Here is an 18960-nt window from a genome sequence, read left to right on the forward strand (position 1 = left end):
CTAAGTGATCAAACGTGACTTACAGTCATCATCGCTTGCATCTGGCTCCTCAATCAATGTGCAGTCTATTAGAGACAGAACCCCACCTGTCTGGAAACAAACCAATTTTTCATTAAGACGCTGAAGGTCTTGTGTAGATTGGGAAGCTCTGATTTGTAAACACTATATCCAAGTTGCCATAGAAGAAAGCATAGCAATTCTGCATCATAAATAATTTTTCATAGAGTCCAAAATTAAGCTTAGATGTGCAAAAGGAAGTGAACTCATTTAACTTCAGTAAAATTCTTCCTTTTCAACCCACTCCCACTCAGTTGTTTATACAATTTAGCAAGTCAGCTGATGGGGGACTTAGATGGCACCACAGTGGCTTTAGAGAGTAATGCAGCTTAGCAAAGGGTTGAACTCACCAACCAGGAAGCGGCTGAAGCAGTAGAAAGCTGTCATCATGGTGTTGAATAATATTTGTAAGCAATAATAAAAAAGGGTATAGATAGGCAAACTTTTTCCGTAACGGGTCAGACAGTAAATATTTTAGGCTCTGCAAGTCATATGATCTCTGTCACAACTACTCAGATCTGCCACTTTAGCATAAAAGCAGTCACAGACACAAAGACATGAGCGTGGCTGTGTTCCAATAAAACTTTATTAACAGGCCAGGCACAGTGGCTCACACTTGTAATTCTAGCACTTTGGGAGGCCAAGGCAGGAGGATCACTTGACGCCAGGAGTCACAGCAACATAGCAAGACATTGTCTCTACGAAAATTTTTTCAAAGATGGGCATGGCAGTACATGTCTGTAGTCCCAGCAGCTTAGGAAGCTGAGGCAGGAGGACTGCTTGAGCCTAGGAGTTCGAGGCTGCAGTGAGCTATGATCATGCCACTGCACTCCAGCCTGGGCAACAGAGTGAGACCCTATCTCAACAAAACAAAACAAAACAAAAAATTTTATTAACAAAAACAGGCTCTAAGCCATGGGCCATAGTTTGCTGACTCCTGGTACAGAGCAAGATAAAATAGCATTTAGCAAATATTGCATTGGTATATTGTAGCAATTTGACAAGATTTTTGTAGCTCAGTAGTTGTCAACTAGTATATAACTTTGTATATGACTACACAGACACAGTATAGTATATCATTTTGTCCAGGTTGTGATTTAAATTGTATTTCTTCATGGTGATGCATACTTAAAATACATTTCTATTACTCTGAATTCAAATGAAAACGAATTAAATGGCAGAGTTGGTAACTGCACATTACCTCACTCGTTATGCAATCATGACAATCTGTTTTATGATAACACCAAGCAAGGGAAAGTCACAAGTGAGTTAACTTCAATACCTTGTAAGTGCTTGGAAGATCAGTGGAACAGTTATGGAAAACCAGTACCTTGAGCAGATGCAGCTTCCCTCCTGAACTTCTTGTGCATATTAAAAAGTGTTTTGTAAATAAGAAGCATTGTCTCTCTCCTTCCTTTTTCAAAGACAACGAACCCAGGCGAACTTTACTAAGCTTCCCCCTCTCAACGGAAGGTACTTGAATAAGAGAACCTGGCGATTACAAAAATGAAGAATACACAGCAATTAAAATTCTGTCAAGTGAGGACCATGTCCATGGCAATAAACACTAAGACTTGTTTCCCAAAATACCAGGGATTGATTTTATGTGACACATCATCAGAACAAGTAACTCTCTTCCAGTCTGAGCAGAAGAAACAATGCATTGTATTTTAAGGGCTGAACTGTTCCTAATATTTTTGTGAAACACTTTAGACTTGATTCTTCATCTATAAACTGGAAAATAAGTTTGAAAGAAGGCAAAATTGAATTCAAAGAATGAGGCACTTCTGCCATCTGTCCTTAGTGATCTGATCCAATCAATGTATGTGTTTAATAATAACATACATATTACATAATTATATAGAGTAATATAATAACATAACAAAAAGCAAATGCAATGCATTCTTCCTGAAGCACAGAAGGTAGATAAATAGCATATTAATATAGTTTACCTTGTATTTTAAAAATAGAATATACATGTATATTATAAAATATAAAAATTATATAATTCAGGGAAATTTAGCTAAGAACTATTTTTAAAGGACACCTATTTCAAGTTACATTTAAATTATGTATGATAAAAATTATTTGTAAAATTTAAACAGAAAATAAACCACATAGAATCTATACCCAGTATACTCCTATGAGCAAAACTACCTTCCATTTAATGTGAGAAGCTATACACAGACTTTATAATACCAACATTGCCTTTGATTATTTCTAGATTTCACCCTCATAGTGACCTCCCCCACTCCAAAAATAAAATTCCAATCTAAGTTAAATATCAAACCAAAAAGTACTAACAAAGAGTCTTGCAAACTTCTTGATTCTGACTTCTGAAGTGCCCTGAGATAATCATATTTCTTACATTTATTTAACCTACCACCTACCCCAAATGCAGTCTTACGCAGGCTCATATTACCCTCAGAAGAATCATTAAGTGCATATCCAACCCTTGACATTAACAGCAGTCATCACTAAGAGATGAGATTGTAAACAACCTTATTTTCCTCTTCATACATTTTTCTAGTTTCCTGATTTTTTTAATGAGCACAAATTATTTCAATAAGCAGAAAAACACCACTAAAGTTCTTCATATAAATAATATATAGACATAAGTTGGTAAAACTATGATTGTGAGTCACAAAATGTTCATATTAACATATGAATGTTGCAAATTGCATCTACTTTTTAACAGAGATTGAAAGGTGTACAGGGTGGCAAGAGACCCAAGTTTCCACGCCTGGATCTCACACTGTCTATTTTGGTGACTGCTGCAGTGGGATGCTTGACAGACACAGAGTAGGCAGCTATTCTGGGCCTAAAGAATAGCAAGGAAGCAGTCCTGGGTGAGGGTGTGGGACTGGGGAACAATGGGCCAGGAGACGGCTTGACTCCCACAAAGGGATGGGCAAGAGGAGAGTGAATGAAGGAGGTGAGGTGGGTGGGAACAAACTGGCTGGTAGCCCAGGCAGCAAGGAATGACATGAAGTACTGGAGGCAGGGGAAAGCAGGAGGCAGAAGTTAGGGAAGTCTATGAGCAAGTCATAGCAGCAGAAGGCTCTGCTCATGGGGCTCAGGATGCAATTACAGCCAGAGGCCTTGCAGAGGACGTGGTTCAATGCCTCCCATTTCACAGATGGAAAAATTGAGGTCTGAGACTAAGCAGATTGCCTAAGGTCATGCCTAAGTGAGAAATGAGTGATGTAGCCAGGGGATTCGGCCACATAAAATATAAGACTCAGAAAGAAGACAAATGGGAAGAGAGTTAAGTTCTAGCTCTGCCATGGGGGCCATGAGTCATCAGGTCCATGAGTTACGGCTGAGTGAAAGACTAAGGCTTCGACAAATAAGCTTGGTGGACAAATAGGTTTGGGAGTCATTTTCAGAAAGGCTATAAGCAAGTTGTGAAAACTCAATAATAATGTGTTCGTTAGTAAATGCTTCTAGCAATTTAGTGATTTTCTATGTCAGAAATTATAGAGTACATAAAAATAAATACAATTTAGAAAGAAATTAGAGAATATACTGTTAGCTCATATATTAGCAATTACTGTGGATTTCGGCTGTGAGACAAAAAAAAAAAAAATGCTTCCTTGGCAACCATACACTAATATGCTTAATCTATAATTGTTTACCTCATATCCAAGTAGGAGGGAGACATAGGAGACTGTGTACATTAGGTACATACAGAAATGTACACACCTAAATTAAAAGTAAGAAATTGCAACACTATGGTTTGTGAAATAATCATATTTGGAAAAAGCATTTTAAGTGGATTTTTTCACATTTTCTCTTGCATTTGACGTGATGTTTCAACATAGCTATGAGATATGAAGAAAGGATTCCTCGCTAGCTAATACAAATTAGAGAAATACTTAGTATTCATTTAGTGATTCATCAGATCATTGCTATAGCATGATTCTTTGCATCCTGGTCATCAGTCTGTCTAATAATTGGGGTCAACTTCCAACAAAATTTCTGTTATTTCAATCACTTCATTCCCACAGAATGGCATTCAAGACTATGCCCTTATTCTGAATTCTACTGAGTAATGAAAAAGAATGAAGAGCCATTTCCAGCTTATTGGGTTAGGCATTTGAGAAGATATAACTGTCTCTAGACCCCAAGTTACAATTTCAGAGAACACTGGTACATTGAAAGCACATGCCTTAGAGTCTAGGAATGATTAAAATACCAGAAATGTCCATGTCTTATTCTCAAGGCACTTAGTCCTGTATTCAGTCACCTATATTTCATTTTCCTGATTTACATTTCCACAAAACACTGTTCACAATGCATAATAGATTTTATACAAAATGTCAACTTAGAGTGCCTTTATCTTCTACTAAATATTCATGTATATTTCATGTTATTGAAAATAGGAAGTCATTCCAAAATTTGGATCTTGGCTTTTAAAGTTTATCATAGTCTTGCAGGTCCTAGTCTAGGTGCTTTTGTGAGCATTAGCTCATTTTTAAAACAATCCTAAAAGATAGCTACTACTATTAACTCTAATTTAAGGAGAAGAAACTGAGGCAGAGAGAAGTTAAGTAAATTGCCCAATATCACACAGCAAGGAAGCAGGGGAGACAAGTTTTGACCTCCAGTGATGCAGTTAGACTGTTTTCCTATCATTGCCTCAGACACTCACACATTTATTCAACAAACTGTTAATAGATTTTAGAAAACAATGACAACATCAGCCCATTACTATAATATAGTCTTCTGTATCCTGTCCATCAGACTAATAATTGGAAACCATTTACAATAAAACTTTCATTATTTCAATCACTAAATCCCCATCAGAAAACATTCAAGAGTTGCTGATGCCCTTATTCTAAGGTGACCTTTCAGATGATCTGGATGACGTATTTTTTCTAGTTCTTATGAATAAAAATTCACACAAGGTGGAAACCTCATGCACACATGGGCGCACACACACACACAGAAATAGACCACATATCAACCCTAAAAGTAATTAACACAAATATTAGCACACCTTTAGAGATAAATTGTAGACCACTTCATAGAAAATAAGAATCTCTCAAAAAATTTTTTAAATAATAATTTTTAAAAACACCTCAATGGGTCTTAAAGTCGTTAAGGGTGTTATGTAAAAGTGATAATAGGAGTAACCAAAGCAAAACAATGCAAACTTTCCAAATTGTCTGTGATTGTATTACTTCCTAATTTCATATAAGGTCTGAATTTTAGAAACCAGCTTTACTGTATAACTCTTAAACAACTAACCAAAACACACATGCAGAAAAATACTGCTAAAAGGCAAATCCTTATATTGACATCAACACAATAATACCAGAAACATTCATAGCTGACAGAAGTGCCTTAAACATGCGGTACATAACAACGAATTAATAACATATGGGCATGAATAAAGGGAGAAATTGTCCATGATTGTTTTCTCTCCAAGTGCAATGAAAAAAAAATGACATTCAATATTTGACCTTCCAGCATTTTTCATTATTGAAGGTTTTTTCAAGCTTGGACCTAAAAAAGTTTACATTTTTTTAGCAATACAGTAAATGTTTATGGATAATAATACTTCCCAATCAAAAATCCTTTAAGAAATTGTACGCTATAGAAACTTTTGTCTCCATTCTCACATACTATCAAGCACAAGTCAATTAGTAGACATTTTCAGCGAACTCCAATACAAGAAAAATACAACATAAAACACTTTACAGTCATAATTGCAATTCAATAAATAATTTAATTCAATGCCCATTTTCCAGGTACCTGTAATAGAAAGCATCATACTAGACAAGGCAAGGCAGAGAGAATTCCTAAGCGCTGCCCTTCAGAGTTGACAGTAACCAGGACAGAGAGGCACACAAGTAAGTACCTCTACACAAGAGGATGAAATACATGCACCAGGGTAAAGTGCCTTGGAAACAAGCGGAAGGGAGATCCATTCTAACTGGAGGAGGGGGAGGAGGGAGGAGAGGGAAGGAGGAAGAAGAGGAAATTATAAAAGGCTCCCTCGAGGTATCTGATCTGAGCCTGGTGGGACAAGCAGACCTTCAACAGGCACAAAAGAGATGGATAAGGACATTCCCAGCCCCCAGGCTGGGGACAGCACAGGTAAAGGCACAGAGGCTGGCAGGCAGGAAGCCAATGTGGGGACACAGTCTGTGCAGAGGAATAGAGGAGGCATTACAAGGGCCTGATGTTGCTAGCATTGTATTCCACCCTTATTTAAAGGAAAAAGAATATCTAAAGCCAAAAATGATAAAAGGAATAATTTCCTAAAATATACTCCCAAACTTTAACATATATATGGTTTCTCCTTGTAAATAAATAATGGAAAATAGAATGGCATGCATTAAGCTTTTAAAGTAGTCTGTGCAAAAATTAATGTGCACAAACATTGTCTTGTTCTTGAGGAGGTAAAAAGAGATTTTAAGCAGTACATTATGGTAGGCAATGGCAACACAAATATCTTCAGATGATATTGGCACATTATAAACAGAAACTACATTAACGATTGAGTTCCAAATTTATGTTCCACTTCTCACCAAATTCAAAATTATAAATCTGTGCAATATATTGTCTCAAATCAACTGCCTGAGGCATTCTCCCCTCCCCCAGAGGACCTAAGCACTAAAAAAATAACTTGGGATGTGGTTTACGTCTTGCATTTTGAAATAACAGCCGAGGAGAAATATGCACTGTCAGGCTGTTGCTTCTCCACAGTTTCCGGCACAAATATCTTCAACTCTTCAAAAGCTTAATTTATCGAGTGATGCCCCCAAAGCACACTTCGCAAACACGACAGCTCCTGCATTACCAAAGCGTGGCAAGAGTCCATCAGAGACATTTCATCTGGCAACGGGAGTTACCAGTTGAATCAAATTATATCGTGTGGGGCGGATCCGGAAGTGCTGATGAAAAATGGGAACAAGAGACAGCTGTTTTCACTTCGGACATGGTCCCCAGTCTTATGTGAAAGGGCTTTGAGTAACGCAAGTTTCTCCTGAGCCTTGGCCTGGGTATCGTCAGCACTTGGCACTGCCACGGCCGTGGGCCAGGCCGACCGGTCCTCCTTGGAGCTGCAGAGAATGTCCGGGCCGCTGAGGAGGAGCGTCCAGTCAGAATGTAACTGCCTGCCCCACTCGTGCTTTACTATGATTGTGTTGCTGTTTTTCATGGTCCCTGAAAAGAAACAGCACAAAGGTGGGCCTCAACCACCGCCTCGGCGAAGGCCGTGGGGGGGTCCTGCGGGCACCGCACCCGTCACGCCTGCTCAGAACGCCTTCCGGGGTGCGCCGAGATCATGTGACAGCCGCACAGCGCATCCGGTCGCGGGTCCATTTCACAAGGACTTACCTTGGCGGATGAACGTTTGGCTGGTGTCCAGCAAGATGTCACAGCCCTCCACGATCATTCTTTCGATGGCAAGGTTTTTCCTTATGTTTTCAGTGTCGCTGACTTCATCGTGCATTACTCTGTGACACAACACAGACAGGATCACAGTAAGAGATTTTCTGTTGCCCTAGCATGTAGGCAAAGAAGAGCTCCATCTGAGAAGCTCGGTTTCAAGCTCGTATTGACTGAACCGGGGCTTTGGGGGAAATAGACTGGATCTTTCCAGGCTTCAACAGGCCATAACCCAAAGCAACACCAATGTGCCTCATGATTCTAAACAGTAAATGGGTCAGCAATAACCAGCATCCTGGGCATGTCTGCTTCTAAGTGCAACAGGAAAGCAACATGTCATTTTGTGGCCAGATCCCGTCATTGAAATTAGGGGGTCATTTCTTGGAGGCAGTCTAAATAAGAGACCTTTAGACCATTTATCCCATATAAACTAAAGTAACACAAACATAAATAAGTGCTTGTAACAATGAAAAGTCACTGAGAAATGCAAACTGTACCTTCTCTAAAATCTTGCCAAATATGAATACAAAATGCAACTGAGAGTCTTTTGTTGTTGAGACAGGGTCTCGCTATGTTGCCCAGGCTGGTCTCAAACTCCTGGGCTCAAGTAATCATCACCCCTTGCACCCTTGTCTAAGCCTCCCAAGTAGCTGGGACTACAGGTGCATGCCACCACACCTGGCTATCATTTTTTTTTTTTTTAATGCTGAAAGAAACATGAACATTTCCAAACTTAAACCAAAATACACCTAATCTGAATTACATAAATTCACATGCTATAAGAACATTTTCCAAGATATGTATTTTTCTTGGTTCAAATGAATGTGAATGATGATTCAGTATCGCCTCACAAGCTAGTATTTAACTTTGAGGTGAATCTGAGAAGCTGGATTTGTTCTGCTTCTTGTTCCTTGGAACATATACAGGAGGTTTCCGCAAGAGACTAACTTGCTGCTTTCCTCTCCCAAGCCTTTATTATAAGTTCTTGGCGTACCTGGACAGTTCCTCTAGCTTTGATTTGGCAAACTCCAGGCTTTTCCTTTCCACATGCTCATGGGGTGTGTGAGCGAGGAGCTCATGGAGCGTGATGATATATCTGGGGATCTAGATGCAAAGAGAGGCCAGTGTGAGCAAGACGTCAGGGTGGGTGCAGGGCACATGCTCCGCAGGGCCATCATTGCTTCTAGCAGCTTGTCTCTACTCTCCCACTTTTGACTGTTCTACACATTTTTTAAAAAAAGAAATACAAATAAAATGTACTACACTTCACACTTCATTCACACCAAAAAAAGACTTCACCAAGAATACATGGAAAGGTGGAAATTATTGAAGTGTTATGGTACAAAGAGATGGTTGTTTAATTTTTTTTTACATAATCATATACTTTTGAATCATAGTTTTTGAAAACTGGTTCAGAGGGAAACACGCAGCTATCATCAAGTCACTTGAGTCTGTGTTTTAGATATATGAGTCCATTTGCAATGTTTTAAAATCAACAATCCCACTGCACTATTCTAAGAATTAAAACTTGAGAGAAGACATGTTCACCTTTATTACTTTCTGTTCCTACTTCATCTCAATTCACCTCCTTGCAGTAAAAATTATTGTTTAATTAGGTTATTTATTTGTACTTTTGTTTATTAACAGACTATCTGAATTCTGTCAAAGACAGAAACTCCACCAACCAGAGGAAGATCTTAATAAACCATGGTAGAGATTGAACTTAATTTGTAGTGATACAACATATTTATTGGGGGCTTAATTTGAACAATAACATGCATGAACATCTACCACAACACTACCCACTGGGGGGTCAGACTGGGTGCTCCAGGCTTTGCCAATGTGTCTAGTCCTCCAACATCATAAGGATTATGTTTCCATCTTATAGACAGAGAACTAAAATGGGAAGAAGTTTTAGGATTTTACAGATAGAGAACTAAAGTGGGAAGAAGTTTGGTAACTTGCCCAAACTTGCCCCATTGGTAGCCTCACAGTAAAGGGCAGTGTCAACTATAAGCCCAGCTCTGACCAGTGCACTGCCTTCTCTCAGAGCTCACCCTGGGAGCTCTCGTCTGTGGGGACTGAGGTCTCACTTAGCACTTGGAAGGACCTTTAAGAATGAAGAAACTAAAACGGCTTTCCAGGGCCCTGTGTGTGGTTTCTTCCATTCTGTCCTGAAGGGTCAGTGGCCTTATCTAGGGATCTGCTTTGGCTCTTGTGCAAGTGGTGGCCTTCACTGGGCTGCTTACCAATATTTATTGAGTGTCTCCATTTACACACTATGCATAGACACAGCCACCATTAGCACAGACATTGAACTTCAGCTCTGGGATCGTGCCCTAAGGAATGGCATCAAATTAAGGTTTCAGGAAGCACAAATAGGTCCCCTTCATCGTGGGAGGCTGGGACACAGGAGAACCCTCCCTTCGTAGGATACATGGAGGAGATTTTCTGCTCCTTCTGCCATGAATTTCTCACTAATACAGCCCTTAGGGTTGTCCCACTTGATGAAGACTTCTGGGATAAGAGTGCTTTCAAATATCCTTTTCGTTGGCATAATTGCAGGACTGATAAAAGTTTGCCTCTAATTAGTAGTTCCACAAGAAAATCAAGGCAATCAATAGCTAATGTCCTCAATTTTTCATAGTGAAGGGGACAGATGTAGGAAAGCTTGAGTACTTATAATGCACTGAAAATCCACAAAACTGAGTTTGGTCAATACTCTCATGATCCTTCCTCATTACTTAAATTTCTTTTAAAGTGCTCCCTGGCTAAGATTCAGGTAGATGGATTTGAATTCAGTCTCTGGCCCTTTCCACTTTATGGTGAAAGAAGAAACAAGCACTGAAACTGCCAAAAACCAGACAAACTAAGTTCTGCAGAGAAGTGGTCAGCTCTCCAAAGGGTTCATTCGTATCTTCAAGAGCCGATTATAAATCTCTTCCTCCAAAACCAAGAGTCATAGGAACTGTCTAAATGAATCATAATTCTGCTTTCAATTATGGAACAAATACTTGTCACTTTATAGACATTAATTAGCTTGCTCTCCAATTACAGTAAATAAGTGGATAGAATAGCAAGTAGCTACTTTCTGGAGAACATCTAACACTGTTGTTCTTGTCAGGAACAGATTTCACGATCGGCTTACCAATGGACTTTCAACACATACATATCCAAATAAATACATGAGCAGCTGAAGCCAATTTAAGTGGTACCAGCCAAGCCACTGTCTTTAATAAATAAAAATTATGTTAATGACAACATTATTTTCCATAACAAATTTCTTGGCAATACTTGGACTTACTGTTGTGATAGTTCAACTGGGGATAATTTTACTGCATCATCCAAATTCTACAATTTCTGCATGTTTCCATAGTTCAACATAGCTCGATAACAGCAGCAACTGACTAACTCAAAAAAGGGCCCAGAAGGAGGAAGACAATCACCTTCTCTCCTCTTCTACACATACAAGCTAAAGGCTTCCAATTGCCTCTCCTCCTCTCTCTGCCCCTACACTAACTTCTGCCTCCATATCTGGGCTCAAGAAAGTCTGGACAGAGGTCTCTTGGCAGTATAAACTAGGGTCACCTCTTCCATTGTTGGCTTCCAACAACAACAAAAAAGTGAGAACCCTAGCCTCATCCTGAGGTGTCCAGCCTTACAAGGGAGCAAGGCAGACGTGGACAAGTACCACTGCTAATACAGAGAGAAGCAGATACAACCGGACCCTCCAAGGGATTCAAACACCTTCATGACTATTTCACTTTATTAGTGAAAGAACCACAAGGGAACAAGAAGGAGAGAATGAGCTTAGTAAGGAAAAACCTCTCAGCTTCAGCTTCTACAAAAGGCAATTTCCCCCAGGTGTTTTCTAGGGTTATTTCTGGAGAGAAGGCAGAAGAGTGAGGCATCAAGTAAAGAAGACAGAAGGGAGACACCAAGGAGCATGAGGGCCTTGGGCACAGAACTCTAATGACGTCTCCTGGTCTATTCAAAATACTTACGGGGAAGCAAACAAGGACAATTCCATGTTCTTTCAGTTTGGTCATTTTTTGCAGTTGGACAATTCTGGCTAAATTCTTTGAGGCTTCTTCCAGAGCTCTAGTTAGACTTGCCTGGCAAAAGCCAGAAAGCCTCAATATCTGACCCAACATTCCAAGGTTTGAAGTTACCACATCCTTGGGGAGGGGGGCTCCTAGACTATCACCAAGCTCCTTGTAACACCACATAGTTACCCAGCCCAAAACATCAGAACCAGTGTAGTCACCCTAGGATCACCACGTCAGATAGTTAGAGTCTGGAGGTAACTAGAGCTCAGCTGCCTCAATTTACAGATTACAAAATAGCTATTTAGTTTGGTTCAATTATTTCTCGCAATGCTATGAGTGAGACATCAGGTCTCCTAAAGATTCCCAGTCCAATGTTCTTTTTATGACATTATAAAAATCCCCTGGGGTCAATCAAAATGCTCAGTCATTGCTACCAGGCTTAGTCTTCAGGAGAGGAAGGGCAGGGCGGTGGGCAAGTATCCCAGCATTTTAAAGAAATCCAAAGACCTTTCCAAGGCCCTACATTTGCTGTATATGGACACCTCATCTACAGCGAAAAGTGTAGTTCTTCCATTTCAAAATACTGAAAAAATCACACCAAGAGGGAATTAAATAGCACGAAGAAAGACATCAGGGGGCTGTCAGGTAGGGAGCTGGTTCTTCTCTGAATGCCCCATGTGTCTTCACGACTCTACCTTTGTATATGCAACTGACTTGGGGTTACTGAACAGATACAACTTGGGGTACTGAATCATAACCTAGAGATAATTGTCAAAAATTCACATAGAATCTCAGAAGAATGTTATACTATATAAGATGTTTCATTGTAAATAAAATCTTAAATTCCAATTATGTAGATCGTTTTTTTTAAAGTCTGAAATCTTTCTTGTGAAATATTTCCTCAGAGGGGCAAAGAGTTCAAACAATTCAGTTCCAAAGGAAAACAAAAACAAAAACCCTATAAAGTTTCACTATACTTAAGTGGTTTTAAATGCATCCTTTGGGTTAAAAATCTGACTTAACTTCTACAGCAACTTCCAGGATTTCGAGCGGGACTGACAAACGTCAAGGCAAACAATTGTGCACCACAGCCACATTTCTTTGTGAGGCTGTGAAAGGATTAGCCAGGGTCAGAGATGCCTGCTCAGGAGGACAAAGCGCTCCACACTAACCATAACACACATGATTAGTAGAATCGGTTTACCACATGATAATTTGGAGGCCTGGCCAGAAGCCACCTAAATTCCACAATGGGAACACTCAATGCTCTTCCAAAAGAACAGAATTGACACTTTTCAAAAGAACAGGAGATTCAATGCACATTTTGGCCTCCCTGGTTCTCACTTCCGGGCTCTTAACAGTAAAGCCCTAGATCCAGGAAAGAATGCAACTGTTCTTGACCCCTTGGGTTGCTCTAGTCCCAAAAGGGGAGCCCCTGCGGCCACCTGACTAGTTGCCAAGAGTCCTCAGGTCCCACCCGTGCCTTATGTTTCCTAAGTCTCCACAGCCTCTGTGACCAGGGAGGTCCTCCTTTTGTTCTCCAGAGCTCCAGCCAAGGGAGACTCAACAGCAACCGCGACAGGAAGGGAGGATGGGCCGGGAAACAGAAACCTTCCCAGCAGCCACTCCATCCCCAAGAATCTTTTATGCAACTAGCATAAACTGGAACATTTGCACAGAATCCTATTTCTGTAAACCAAATAATATTTTTAAACATGCTGGAGGAGGAGACTCCATGAAAGAGGTCTGTGTGGAATCTTTCTGTAAAGAGAAAATTGTGCAGTGTTTCAAAAAATCATTCTTGAATTCTTTGCTTCAAAAATGCCTGGTTTTCTTATATCCATGAGACACAGAGAATGTGTGGCACAATATTTGTTTATCTCAGGGTCAAGCTCAAGACAGCAATAGATGATGCATCTGTGCCATAATTCCTCCCAGGGCACACTTACACATCTCACGCTGGTCACTCTAGGTATCAGTGAAATTGAGCTGGAACCTCTGACTTACAAAATGCATCCCAAGTGACTTACCTGAAACATGGGATAGGTCAAGAATGTCTCCAGCATCCTCCCCTCACAGGCTGGATTGGCTTCATACTGTTTTAAGAGTTTGTCAAAATCTCTGTTTTGCTTACAATTGGCGAGAACTTGCAGGCTGTACTGGTGATTACGTACAAATTCTTGATAAATGTTCAGCATGGGGAGCAAAATATCAAACAGATCAGCTGGAAAGAAACAGTAAACATGGCTGTTTCCCTTGTTGCTTGGTAAATTACCTACACTGGGCGGAATGGCAAAGAGTGGGTCCCAGCACCAGGTGTCACACATGCATGGAGCCGCAACCCTGATGCCTGAATGATGATCTGGTAGAATGCACTTGTAGGCAGCACTTGACTCCAGCCCCAAATTAACTATGACAGGCCAAGGGAAAGAGTCAAAAGGTAACTGCTGAAGCAGGGCCCAAAGTACCCAAAAGGCAAGGAGACAGAATCCCAGGGTACAGAAGCTCACAGGTCAACAGGGTGATGCAAACAGTTTAGGCAGAATAATATTGGAGCTATTTTACTCTAATTGTGGCCACTCTAGAATAAAATCTTACATCTTTAAAGAAGGCACTTACCTAAAATTAAAGTGGGCCAGTTTGCTATCCTTGCCTTTAGTCCTTGATGAAATATTTCATGAAGAAACATGATTGTTTCACTATTTAAAAAAATGGAAAAATAATATAATTTAGTTGCTATAATGTGTTTATTTTGTTTAAAATCCACTGAGTCCTTAAAGCCTTAATGTATACATAATATATATGTTCCATAGGGCCTCCAAACTATATCCAATAATAACATGGATTATACTATCTTCTATCAAGCAATTGTGACAGCCTCAGCAAACCCTGATACAACATTCAAATATTAGAGGACAGAAAGCACCAAATCATTGTCACATAACCTTCTTCATCAATTTTAAGTGAGCTTTCCTCTATTAGAACACAGTACTTCAATCGATAATCAGAAAATTAAAGTTATGACCCTTTTTTCTTTTCATATGTGATTCTAGATAACTCAGGAGAAAGTTTCTGTCAGTAAAATGAGTTTTGACAGAAGGAGAGAGGATGAAAAAATCTAGAGGAAAAATTTTGACAGAACTCCACTATAACCACTCCCAAGATACCCAAGACAGAAATGCAAAAGAATCTTCTGAAAAGAGTGAGGCCTACATAGAGATACTAAAATAAGAATGATGCATGAATTGGGGATCTAAATTCCTAAAAGGGCCGAGAAGGGTAATTACCAAAGTCAAAACATCATTTGCTTTCTCCTCATTGGAATTAACCTACTGCAATGAGACTTTGAAGCCTTTTCTGAACTAACACAGTGACATAATCAAATACAGAACTGTTCATCTCAGTGAGATCCCTTGGCTTGTTATTAGTCAAGTTCCATTACAACAGACATCAAGAAGTCCTTACTATTTCAAATGGTCCATGAAATAAAACAGAAATGGTTCCATGAGATTCTAATTTGTTTTTCTTTTATAACAATTTTAACTAAGTAGTGTTTGTTGTTCAAGGATTTCAACCAAATCTAGTTTGGCAGGTATTATAGATTAGTCATTCAATCTGTATTCCATCCTCCTTCTAGGTGTAGAGGGGTAGAACTAAAACTACATTTCCCAGATTCCCTTGCAGCTATGGTTCTGGATGTAAACTCAGTTCTACTAATATATGCACTTGGAAAGACAAGGAAGGCGGAAGTAGGAGTCATCTTCCTGTTGCTGAAAGTCAGTCATGGAGATGTGAGTGCTTTGGGGCAATGTCAGCACCCAGTCTTAGGATTCTAGTTTCTGGGAACCAGCTTCCAGAGTCTGAGAGGCATCTGTGGCCAGCAGTGGTGGTGGCAATGGTTTCCTAACCTCCGGATCACATCTATGTTCTCTGAAAGTCAACAGTTTAAGGGCCACTCCCTGACTTTACTCCCCCAGCCTTTCCAACAGATTCTGTAAGCAGTGAATTCCCTCCACTCAGAGAGGAATTTCTCTGTCCTGTGTTGAACACAAACTACTTGATACATCTACCTTCATATTTTGATACCTGCATGGTTAGAAAACAGACAAAACAATTCTGTATATAAATAGGAAGATTACATTTTCTTAACTATAAACCTGTGTTGAAATTCAAAATTATTGAGCTGCCTAGGGCTTAATTTCAAAGGCATGTAAAGGGAATCTAGTTAAACAACAGTAATGATATAAAACTCTTTAAACCTCACCTTTAAAAACACACCTCTTCACATTATGTTAAGTGAAATAAGCCAGGCACAGAACGACAAATATCACATGTTCTCACTCATATTTGAAAGCTAAAAAAGTTAATCTCATGCAGGTAGTGAATAGAATGGTGGTTACCAGAGGCTAGGAAGGGTAGTGGGGAAGGGGAGAATGAAGAGAGGGTTTGGTGAATGGGTACAACAGTACAGTTAGATAGATGGAATGACTTCTACTATTTGATAGCACAATAGGGCAGCTATAGTTAACAATAATTTATTTCAAAATATCTAGAAGATTTAGACTGTTCCCAACACAAAAGAAATGATAAATGTTTTAGGTGAGGGATATCGCAGTTACCCAGATTTGATCATTATACATCATATGTTTATATCAAACTATAAAACATACCTCATAAATATGTACAGCTATTACATATCCATTCCATATTATGTATATGTATTATATAACCATAAAATGTATCCATAAAAATTAAAAATAAAAAAATTTAAAAAATATCTTTTCGGCCGGGCGCGGTGGCTCACGCCTGTAATCCCAGCACTTTGGGAGGCCAAGGCGGGCGGATCACAAGGTCAGGAGATTGAGACCATGGTGAAACCCCATCTCTACTAAAAATACAAAAAATTAGCCGGGCGCGGTGGCGGGCGCCTGTAGTCCCAGCTACTCAGGAGGCTGAGGCAGGAGAATGGCATGAACCCGGGAGGCGGAGCTTGCAGTGAGCCAAGATCACGCCACTGCACTCCAGCCTGGGCGACAGAGCGAGACTCCATCTCAAAAAAAAAAAAAAATCTTTTCAAATTTCCATCTAAGTCTAGATGTGGTAAATAATTGCTAGTCTATATGAAGAGCTTATGGCTTTACCTTCCAAAGAGAGGCATATCTTGACTCTGAATTTAAACAATATGATAAACCTGGCCTTTCCTGTTTCAGATCAAGCAATCCAGTGGAAACAGAGCCAGAGGCAACCTAAACCAATGTGACACAGCCTCTTTATTTACCTCTAGGTACCACCCTGTTTCTCTGTTCCTCTTTATAGCAGCTCTCCTCAAAAGAGTTTTCAATACCCACCCTCTCCAGTTCCTCTCATTATCAGAGTGTATACACAATCCCATCCACTACCATCAGACCTGTTGAAACTGCACATTTGGTGACTGAAGTATCACCAGAATGCTGTACTGCCTGAGGATCAAGGGCTACCCCCAGGCTCCTTTGGATGTCTCACACACTTGAGAGGAGCCATTGCCAGCAAGGTGGGGGAAATAGCCCTCCTTCCTTTTAACAAAAGAAAGCCTAGCTTTTAATCTCACATTATCAGACTACCACTCATCACCCTTCCTTTCTGTACTCATCTACAGACACCAGTGGCTCTTCCTGATGCCTTGAGATCTGAGCTCTCAGCTTACGGTTGCTCTTTTCTCCAACACTACTCTTGTCATAATTCTTGGGGACTCCAATAGCACACAAACAACATTTCAATATCCTGGCCTCACAGGACCTTGAACTCTTCCTCCAAAGATCCTGTCTTCCATTGACCTCAGTCAACATCCCCTTGATTGTACTCTAGACCTTGTCATTGTCAATAGCTGCATCCCTTCCCTATCTCAATTTCAAGCACAACATTCTCTGACTACTCCTAATCTTTCAGTTCACTGCCTTTAGAACCCTGACTCCAAAATTCTTTCACACCATCACGACCTAAATCCCCAGACCCCGCCACCTTTTTATTGGCAAAAACCTCTCATACCAGCACTACTTTCTCTCCTCAGTTTAGATTCCATGGCTCATTATTATAATCTCTTCCTTGTATACACCTTCAACTTCCTTATTCTTTTTTTTTTTTTTTTTTTTTTTTGAGACGGAGTCTCGCTCTGTCGCCCAGGCTGGAGTGCAGTGGCCGGATCTCAGCTCACTGCAAGCTCCACCTCCCGGGTTCCCGCCATTCTCCTGCCTCAGCCTCCCGAGTAGCTGGGACTACAGGCACCCGCCACCTCGCCCGGCTAATTTTTTGTATTTTTTAGTAGAGATGGGGTTTCACCATGTTAGCCAGGATGGTCTCGATCTCCTGACCTCGTGATCCGCCCGTCTCGGCCTCCCAAAGTGCTGGGATTACAGGCTTGAGCCACCGCGCCCGGCCCAACTTCCTTATTCTTTTCTCACTTCATCACAGCAGCCACAACACCAATCCTAATTAATCCCAATCCTCCACCCACTCTGCACCTGCATCCATGCAGCTGAAAGTGGCTAAAGAAAAACATGCAACCATTCTGACTGATCTCACTGGAAAGTCACAACCACTAGCCTAATAAGCTAACACAGGCTCTCAGTGCTGCCCAGCACTAATACAACATTCCTGAATCCATTTACTCCCCTGCCCCAGTTATCACTATTCCACACCTCTTTCTCTCTTCTCCAACTCTGACACTTCCCTCCCATCTGCCCCATTAGCGGATGGCCTTGCCTCCTGACTACAGAAGTGTCCATGTACTATTCCTGCCCTGCCATGCTCCCAGCTAATGGCAATCTCCTGACCTGTGCAGCACATTCTGTCCACTTTCGCCTTTGCAAGTTTACTGCTCAGCAATTCCCTCTCTCCTCCACCCTTCTTTTACCCTCTTTATTTGCCTCTAGGTACCACCCTGTTTCTCTTCTCCTCTTTACAGCAGCCCTTCTCAGAAGAGTTTTCTATACCCACCCTTTTCAATTCCTCTTCCCTCTGCCCCACCGCCTGTTCTCTCTAAGCCTCCAATCAGGCTTTGGTCTCTAATCAAAGTTACCAATAAACTCCGAGTTGTTAAACTTGGAGTTAAACTTGGTCAATTCTAAGTTATTGCTTATTTGACTTTTTTGGCATTGTTGTTGGTTCCCTCTTGCTTTCGTTTCCAGGACAACTCACTCTTCTGGTTTTCATTGACAACTCAATGGATCCTCTTCACTCTTCTTTGCTGGCTCCTGTTTATCTTCCTGACCTCTAGATGTTGGAATATCCATGCTCCTCTTTTCTTATCCATCTGTACTCACTTGCTTGGTAATAACATTCAGACTAGCAGCTTTAAATACTATCTGTATACTAGAGGACTCCCAAATTTCTATCTTCGGCCCAGAATCTTCCTCTGAACTCCAAACAAATATCCGATCCCTACTCACTTGACATCTCCACTTAGATGGCTAATAGC

The 18960-nt window shown here is 40.5% G+C and overlaps 1 protein-coding gene across 3 annotated transcripts in view; it reads right to left on the bottom strand.

Moving 5' to 3' along the window:
* The window catches only part of RASGRF2 (Ras protein specific guanine nucleotide releasing factor 2), a 277046-nt gene that overhangs the window by 138870 nt on the left and 119216 nt on the right, over positions 1-18960 (bottom strand). For all 3 annotated transcript variants that reach the window (XM_033179253.1, XM_033179254.1, XM_033179252.1), the window contains exons 6-11: positions 14127-14206; positions 13538-13731; positions 8453-8562; positions 7408-7526; positions 1388-1548; positions 24-90 (exon numbers count right to left, since the gene is read on the bottom strand). In XM_033179253.1, the coding sequence (XP_033035144.1) occupies positions 24-90; positions 1388-1548; positions 7408-7526; positions 8453-8562; positions 13538-13731; positions 14127-14206 (731 nt within the window). The remainder of the gene's footprint in view (positions 1-23; positions 91-1387; positions 1549-7407; positions 7527-8452; positions 8563-13537; positions 13732-14126; positions 14207-18960) is intronic.

This window comes from Trachypithecus francoisi, unplaced genomic scaffold (assembly GCF_009764315.1).
Source record: "Trachypithecus francoisi isolate TF-2019V2 unplaced genomic scaffold, Tfra_2.0 Lachesis_group2, whole genome shotgun sequence".
Classification (NCBI taxonomy): Eukaryota; Metazoa; Chordata; class Mammalia; order Primates; family Cercopithecidae; genus Trachypithecus; species Trachypithecus francoisi.